The sequence below is a fragment of the Rhineura floridana genome, chromosome 21 (assembly GCF_030035675.1).
Source record: "Rhineura floridana isolate rRhiFlo1 chromosome 21, rRhiFlo1.hap2, whole genome shotgun sequence".
Taxonomy (NCBI): Eukaryota; Metazoa; Chordata; class Lepidosauria; order Squamata; family Rhineuridae; genus Rhineura; species Rhineura floridana.
The window spans coordinates 1,365,236-1,373,724 of NC_084500.1; the positions used below are offsets into that span (position 1 = coordinate 1,365,236).

Sequence of the window (8,489 nt, forward strand, 5' to 3'; positions counted from 1 at the left end):
TGTCCTAAGAGATCCTGATTGATTGGTGTACATGTCGGTGTGCCCCAGAATGCAGCATCAGTGTAGAAGACCTGACAGAAGAAATATTGGTCTATTCTGAATCTACCGGCCAGTTGATTTCACTGGGTCACCTGGACTTCTGGTGGTCTGAGAAAAAAAACTATCCTTTTCTGTGAATAAACAATGGAAATGGCCTGCCTTCAAGTCGATTCTGACTTATGGTGACCCTGTGAATAGGGTGTTCATAGTAGGCGGTATTCCGAGGGGGTTTACCATTGCCTTCCTCTGAGGTTGAGAGGTAGTGACTGGCCCAAGGTCACCCAGTGAGCTCCATGGCTGTGTGGGGATTTGAACCCTGGTCTCCCAGGTCATAATCCAACACTCTAACCACTACACCACACTGGCTCTTTTCTGTGAATATGTGTATATATATATATATATATATCTGTTGCTGTTATCACTTAAAAAGTATAGGTTAAAACAAATAAAATATAAAATGTGTACAAAGAGTGTTGTTTTAAGGTGGAACACTTTTCTAATAATGAAGATGGTACGAAATAAGTTGTAGTCCTCCCAACATCTCTCCCTGGTCTAGGGCCTAGATTTAAAACGCTCTAAACACTTTCACCTCTTTCCTTGTAGGCAAGGTGTTATTTATTTATTACATTTATATCCCGCCCTTCTTAAAGTACTAAAAGCACTTTAAAATGTATTAAACCAAAACAGTCTTTTTAAAAAAGGGTTAAAAACATCTAATTCCAACACAGACGCAGGCCGGGATATGGTCTCTACTTAAAAGGCTTGTTGTTCCGTCTCCTCAGCCTCCTTCATTGCCCCTTTTCTCCCAGTTATCTTCTTTCAAATGACAACTGGCTCTCTGCCACCTTCTGTCTCTTTCCTGTGGCTTTCAAAAGATGTTTTTATATTGCTTTGGCTCCAAATCAGGTCCTCCACCTGCCTTTTCAACCTGGAAAAACGTTTTTTTCTGCCTGCCCTCAGGTGCAACAACATGAAACGGATGTGATCTACATCTGAAGAACCTTAACGTGACTGCAGTTCTGGCACCGTTGGTTTTGGTGGACTCTAAAGGCTACTTTCAGATTCTGGAGAGACCATTGCCGAAGCCTGTCAGATCTGACCACCGCCTCCAAATTTGTTCCCAGGATGTGTTTCTTGCATTCAAAAGTAGGTCTGGTGATATTAGCTGACCCAGGGACTAGGGGTGGGCAGGCATTTCCACCCCGTTTAATGCATCCACCTGGAGGCCTTCTAAAACTTCATGTATTAAGTGATGATTCATCACTGCAATACGTACGCTTTTGCAAACAATTCTATTACAGTATGGCCCCAATTCCGCTAAATTTAGTTGCGGCTAAGTCAGCAATTAAATTTTCTTGGGCGTATGCCCCATTGAACACAGGAGCACTGACCTAGCTGCACATGCAAAGTGGGCTGTTGTCCCACTGAACCGGATGGAAGTCGGAAGTTGTGGCTAACTCTATGCTCCATTGACAGCAATAGACTGTAATCAGCACGAACTTAACTGGATCAGGTCTCCTGCATTTAGGAATCTGTGTAGAAGGGGCATCTTTATGTTCATATGTATTGAGGTGAATCTTTGTAAAGAATTCTGCAGCTATTATGTGTTTTTTTTAAAAATAAGGTTTGAATTAAGGGACCAAACTTAAAATGCCAAAATCCACTAGTTAACTAAAAGCAGTTTAAAGCAATGGTGCTATACACATCTCCAAGTTGCTGTTGGCTTTAAAGGTTGCTTTAGAAATGTTTCTTGGCTATATCTACAACAGCCTTCCCTAGCTTGGTGCCCTTTGGATGGCACCAGTTTGGGGAAGGACTGACCCTATGCATGTCTACTCTGAAGTCTCATTCTTTTCAATGGGGCTTACCTGAGAGTAAGTGTCTAGGACTGTAGAAATGCTGCGAGACTTGCCCCTGAGGACTCTGCTTAATTAGAATTTTGTATCCCAACCTTCAGTGGGTGATGTTGTACAGTCAACAAATGAAGACATTTGGAAAGAAAGAGGACGAGAAGTTAAGAGAAAACTACATTTTAATGCCGGTATCTAATGCAAGGATTATGCATTTTACATTTCATAAAGCCCAAAGCAGCACAAATTCTCCCAGTGGCAGTGCACCCCCTGGAAACAGTGAAAGGCAGAGAAATTAGCTGATCAATCGGGCCTCGCCCTCTTCCAAGCCACCCTCCGTCCCCAAAAAAGGATTGCAGTGTGTCTGTGTTCCTCAAAAGCAGACAGGGAAGAGGAACCTGTAGCCTTTCACGTGTTGTTGGACTCTTAACTCCCTTCGTCTCTGACCACTGGCATTGCGGCTGGGGCTGAGGGGAGCTGGTGTCCAGCAACGGGTAGGAGGGCTACAGGTTGCCCTTCCCTGATTTCAGAGCTCCAGAACAAAGCCACAACTATGCTTAATTTGTACAGCAGCCCCTCTAATACGGGGAAAGTGTCTCTGAATGACTCTTTCTTATCGTGGGCATCAAGATTCACGTCATCCCATCAGTGTAATACTAGAGAGAGAGAAATATTGTCTTGCGTTATAAAGTGGTTTGCATTTGAGAGGATTAAAGGGGCAGCAGCTCTCCAAGAGGTGTTTGTCAACAGTCTGCACTTTCTCCCCCGTGGAGCATGAGAGAATGACACAAACCCAGGCAGGAAATGCTTTGGGTCCAGCTGTTCCCCCAAACTTTTAGCAATAGGAAATTAAGCTGGTTCTGGAGTTGTCTGCTCAGCATCCAACCAGTTCTCAGTCAGGTGGTTTATCCCCCAAACTACAAGGCAGTACAATGAATGGAAACAACTCAAGGCAGCTTGGCGTCACTGGAGCCCACTCTGGGCCTTTAGCTAGATCAAAAGGTTAATCTATGAAATAAATACTGATTTCTATATTTTAAGTTATTGTAAATATACTCCCCCCCCCAAAAAAAAATAAATTATCTGCACAATTCTTTCTGGGGTTCAGTGCTTGTGTCTGATTAATGGCTTGACAGTTCCCATGGGTGTCAAGAGTGGGACCTCACAGCCACTATAAGCACACGGCTGTGCTGCTGGGACCCAAGCCTTGCTGTGGAAGGGTGTGTACAAAGGAGTGACCCAGCAAGCCACAAGAGGGATCTGAGGTGTGCAGGCCAAAGACCTTCTTCCCCAACGCTGTCATTGGGGCAAAGCTCGGGTGAAAGTGCAGTGCGCTGCAACAAAAAGGCATCGCACAGGATTGCAGGTGTGTATACTGCCACAAACCCTTGCGGCAGGATCAGGCACCGCCATGCTCTTTCCACTGATTTTCAGTGGCCACGGTCAGTTTCTTTCCCAACGGGAGGTCCTACCCCAAACCTGCAGCAGGCCATTAAGTCTTTCAGGAGAGGCATTTTGTGGACCCTTGACACCTTGTTGCCACTGAGTGCTCAAAGAGCGAGAAACAGTCCCGGCAGAACCAAACTAGGCTGGGGAGCTCTTCCCACCTTTATTCTCTAAGGTGCCTTGATATGCAGTCATTCCCTAAAGTTGGGGGCAGGAATGACACCCAAACAAACGTCAGAAAAAATTGGAAAATTGCAAAAAACCCACAAAGAGGCAACACAGGGCAGCCTTTAATACAGTCCTTGCAGGGCAATGGGGATTGGGGGGTTAGCAGTGGCTACTCCAGGCGCTCGTCCCCTTCTTCTACATCCTTCAGACTGAGCACTTCAAGGGTCCCTCTGCCTTTGGTTTCGCACCGGATCAGTTCATCAATCTCCCGGAAGCAGCCTGGATCCACAAGGCACACCTGCAAGATTGGGATCTGTGTCACACCACAGAGGACATGCCTCCTTATGAATTGTCTGGCTGGATTAAATCGAGGTCGCCCTACCTAGCCCCTCGCCCTCCTGCTTCTGACAGTGGCCAACCAGATTATGCCCCATTTCTGAACCTTTTCCAGCTTGGAGCTATCTGTTGTTTTTGAAAGGGGGTAAAGGTGTGGCTGGTACCCTAAGTACCCATGGGACAGCCTGCATCCAATACCTGTAAATTCCATCAGCTAAATTCAGTCCAACGGCCCGGCAAATCCCAGCACTTAGGCAGGGTTTTCTTAAAGCACCCTAAGTAAACTGCAATGGTTGGTCCACCCCACTCCATGCCCCCCAAAGGTCATATGAATAAAAAGGGATGGAGAGCTGGGGGGGGGATAAAGTAGCCTTTCTCAGCTTGCTGCTGTCCAGATGTTTTGGACCACAAGGACCATCACTGCTAGGCAACACATCGCTGAAGCTGATGAGAGTTGTAGCCCCACAACATCTGGAGGACACCAGATCTTTTGCTCAAAATCTCCACGGGTGAGGATGGCCTGTGGTTGCAATCTTACGTTGATTTACCCAGCTGAAGATCCTTCTAACCCCAGACGGTTGGGCTGCAAATGTGACTCTCCGTCTCACTGTAAAGCTCCTCCTATATGATCGTGGATGCCAGAGGGAATACCCATCTGCTACTCCTCCCCTACAGAAAATGCTTTCCCCCCCGCTTACAATTTCCAGCTGTTCGTTGAAATCCTCGCTCTCAACGACCTTGATCAGCGGCTTCAGCTTCTCTTTCAGCCTCTTGCCTTCTTTCCGGGGGAGGACGAAGCGGAGGCGCATGTGCGCTCGCTCGATCTGCATGGTCTCCTTCAGCTGCTTGATGACCTCCAAGGCCTGTGGAGGAAACCAACCAATGGTCGTTCCTTTCAGTCGTCCTGCCCGCGCTCAAAGGCGCTCACAGGTGGCCTCTGTGGCTGTCCTGCCATTTTATCCTCCCAACAAACCTGTTGGGTTAGGCCGAGAGACAGAAAGAGAGAGACACACACTGGCTCACTCGCGTGCTCCAGGACCGAGCAGGGATTTGAACCTGGGTCTCCCTAGCCCTAGTTCAACACTTTTATCTGCTACACCATACTGTCTCTAGGTAAGGTCAGTTAACTGTCACGACCCTTTTGCACCCAAGAACGCAGAAGGACAATCTTCTATCACTTCCGGCGGGCCTCTTCGGAAGAGTCATTTCCATTTCAGAAGCAGGAAGAAAGAGAGACATCTGTGCTGCTTCTGATTAACACAGGAAGGTGCCTTTGCCGTGTTGGACCAACTGGCCCATCAAGCTCTGCACTGTCTACACGGACTGGCAGAGGCTCCCCAGGATTTCAGGCCAGGGAGATTCCCGCAGCGGCTCCACCTAAGGCTGGGAATTCAACCAGAGGCTTCTGCACGCACAACAGGAGCTAGGCCACTGAGCCACGCCCTTTCCCAAACAGAAACTGAAATAGGCCATTGGTCTGTGTAGCTCTGTATTGTCCACCCTGACAGACTCTCTCGAGTCTTTTCCCCGGCCCTCAGTGTAGAGAATACTGAACCTGATGGACTGACAGTCTGACTCCGTAAAGCAGTTTCCTACGCTCAAATAGGCTTGCCAAGAAAGAGGCTTTAAATGACTGGTTAAATAAAGATAGGAAATAAAAGAGGTCCATCTCCTGCGGGGGATTCTCACTTGCTGCTTGGTGCTTTTTCCAGGCTTTACTGAGTAGTGGATGTCCTTCATGGCTCTTTCAATGAGGATGACGGTGTAGGGCCTCTTTGTTTCCGGGTTCACGCATTTGTCCGCCACGATGGTTGCGATGTCGCGGAACATCTGCTCCAGCTGTGTGTGGCGCTCTTTATCCGACACCTGCAACTCCCCCTTCGCCAGGATCTGAAAGCAAGAGAAGCTTTGCATGTGGAGGCTGCCCCCTTTCCCGATTCAACGGACGCAGCTCTGGGAAGTCCCGCGTCGGCAGCGGAGATCCGACCTATCATCCCATCACACCTCCCTGAGCCCTGGCTGTGTTGGCTGGGGCTGGTAGGAGTCCAGCAATATCTGGAAAGCATGCTGGCAACCCTTGCTCTAAACTGCTGGCTGAAGTTGGGAAATTGGCAGCGGGTGATGTTAGGTATCATCCTGACAAAGCCACTTTTACAGGGGCTGTGCGTGTTGGCTGTTGCCTCCATGGTTCTCAGAGACTGCTATCCTATGCACACTCATCTGTGGGTACGACCGACTGGGTTGTATCCCACCTAAGAGTAAACCCACTGGAATTAACAGACATGACTAACATAAGCCCATTATTTCAATGGCTATACAACCCACTGAACTCAACTAGGCTTACTTCTGAGCACATAGGACTGCTATGTCCTTAAGACTAAAGCTCTGAAAGGAGGCATAGAAAATTATTTGCTGAAATAATACATCCCTTCCATTTGCAGAATGAATTGTTTCTAGTCATGTGGCATAAACCACCTGGGGGAGAGGTCATGCAAATGCAATTCTGATAGATCAGCCTGCCAACCTGGTGCCCTCCAGATGTTTGGGAACAGAACTCCCAGCAGCCTGGGCTGATGGGAGTTGTAGTCCAAAACATCTGGAGAGCGCCAGATTGGGGAAGGTTGAGCTATAGAAACACCAGTCTTTGATTTTTTTTAATTTTTTGCTCCGGATGGATCGCTCATTGGTGACCTAAGCAGATAAGAGAATTTGCCTTCCATTGTCCATTCATTATTCCACATGGCTGATATGGCATTAAAGTACAACGCAAAGGCATTCTAACGAGAGAGAGAGGCAGAGGAAGGAGGCTGTCCACCTTCATGGCACAGGGTGAGAGCCTACCATCTTGCAGATTTCTGTCTGGTCTTCTGTGCCAAAAGCTTTGACCAGGTCTTCCTTCTTTGCCACTTGACCCTTGGAGACATTCACAAAGACGGTGTGCGTCTGCAGAACTTCATCAAGGTCCTTTTCACTAGGGAGCAAGTTTTATTTATTATTATAGCACATTCTAAAACAATCACAAAAAGACTATACGCAAATATTCAGAACCTAGCCCTGCTGGGTCAGGCCAAAGGGGGTCCATCTACTCCAGCGTCTGTCCTCACAGCGGGAAACCAGATGCCTCTTCTGGGAAGCACGCAAGCAGGACATTAAGGCAACCACAACCCTCCCCAATTGTGAAACCCAGCAACTGGCCTGCAGAGGCCTCACATACTGCATACAGCACATAGCCACTGCAGCTACTAGTCATTCATAGTCTTATTCTCCATGAATTTGTCTAACCTTTTAAACCCATCCACGTTCACAGCCATCACTATAGGAGGGAATTCTACAGTTTTAACTGTTCTGAAATGAGGCATCTGGACGGTTAAAACTGTCTCAGGGATTGCACCAGCGGGGCAAGGCAGTCAAGTTTAACCAGCCACCTGCCACACCTGGTGAGTAATGGCAACCTATCAAAATAGCCACAGGCAAATTGACTAGTGCCAAATTTTTAACTGTCTTATGTCTGACTTTAAATAAATATATATATTTAAAAAATACTGATGGATACCAAAATAACACCACATTGGTGGTTAAAGGCAACACCACAAGAAAAATCTCAGTTGCTAAATATCAAATCTATATCTTTAAAATGGTCAAGACACCATGTGTTAAAATGAATAAAACACCTCTATTCAAATATCCAAGTATTCAGTGCATCTTAACTGACCACTTAAAATGGTTTATAGGGGAGTAATGGTAGTGCCTAATCTTTCTCCAGATGTTGTTGAACTACTGTGCATATGACTGGGGATGATGGGAATTGTAGTTGAGCATACAGCATACAAAAGTCTGAAGTCTGCATTAGAATTACTTGTTAATATGTTTTTTTAAAGATGCTTTTAACCCTTTTTTAAAGATGTTTTTAAAGCTTTTTTAAAAAATGTTTTTTAACGTTGTTTTGTTTTAATGTATTTTAAGGTCTGTTTTTATAATTTTTAAAGTGTTTTTAGCCCTTCTGTTTGCCGCCCTGGGCTCCTGCTGGGAGGAAGGGTAGGAAATAAATCAAATAATAAATAAAATCAATTCAATAAACACAATTTGACACTCACAAAACAAGCACAGGCACAAGCCAAACAAGAAACCCATGAAGCTGAAAAGAATAAAACTCAATTCAATAATAATAATACCACCATATCTAAAAAAAGTCTGAGCAAGCGAGAGTGAGGCTTTAGTCCTGCCCTCTGCGTATGCTCAGAAGCCCTCTGCCCCGGCGCTAACGTCATCAGGGCTCTGGGAGGCGGTTTGTTCATCTGTCAGTCTCTTTGGCGCTTCGGACCCAACTCCCGCCCCCGCTTCCGGCTCACTCACGCGCCGCTCCGCCAGCCCATGACCTTGTTCCGGTAGCAGGCGATCTCGAAGCGCTTCCCCGCTCGCCGGATCCGCACCACGGCCACGTTGGTCAGGCGGATCTGGTTGGTCGGCGTGAAGATCGACATGATGGCGACGGAGATCCACTCGCAGTCAACAGAGGCAACGCGCCTGCGCACCAAGCGCCCTCCCCTTCTGGCTCCACCCCCCCAGCGCGACCGGTGGGCCAATGGGCGCGCTTCTCCCTCCACCGCCTCATTGTGGCGGCGGTAGCGTCGGAGTCTCGCGAGAAACGAG

General features: G+C 47.2%; 3 protein-coding genes across 7 annotated transcripts in view; 1 reads left to right on the forward strand and 2 right to left on the reverse strand.

The window, feature by feature from the left end:
• Positions 1–2,982, forward strand: part of LOC133374391 (merlin-like) — a 35,349-nt gene extending 32,367 nt beyond the window's left edge. For all 4 annotated transcript variants that reach the window (XM_061605256.1, XM_061605258.1, XM_061605257.1 and 1 more), the window contains one exon: positions 1,000–2,982. In XM_061605256.1, coding sequence (XP_061461240.1) covers positions 1,000–1,035 — 36 coding nt within the window. In that variant the 3' untranslated portion in view covers positions 1,036–2,982. The remainder of the gene's footprint in view (positions 1–999) is intronic.
• The window catches only part of CCT6A (chaperonin containing TCP1 subunit 6A), a 182,096-nt gene that overhangs the window by 102,153 nt on the left and 71,454 nt on the right, over positions 1–8,489 (reverse strand). The window lies entirely within an intron of this gene.
• SBDS (SBDS ribosome maturation factor) lies at positions 2,054–8,371 on the reverse strand. The gene is made up of 5 exons (XM_061605260.1): positions 8,193–8,371; positions 6,681–6,810; positions 5,529–5,729; positions 4,538–4,702; positions 2,054–3,801 (listed from the first exon to the last, which is right to left on the reverse strand). Exons 1-5 carry the CDS (start codon positions 8,318–8,320, stop codon positions 3,673–3,675), a joined length of 753 nt encoding a protein of 250 aa, XP_061461244.1. The 5' UTR covers positions 8,321–8,371; the 3' UTR covers positions 2,054–3,672.

Excerpts from the sequence above, each read along its gene's own strand:
- SBDS (XM_061605260.1), bottom strand. The coding sequence starts at position 8,320 with ATGTCGATCTTCACGCCGACCAACCAGATCCGCCTGACCAACGTGGCC. Across the intron at positions 6,811-8,192 it reads ATGGGCTGGCGGAGCGGCGC|TGAAAAGGACCTTGATGAAG; the intron begins GTGAGTGAGCCG and ends CTTGCTCCCTAG. Across the intron at positions 4,703-5,528 it reads GAAAAAGCACCAAGCAGCAA|GCCTTGGAGGTCATCAAGCA; the intron begins GTGAGAATCCCC and ends TTTCCTCCACAG.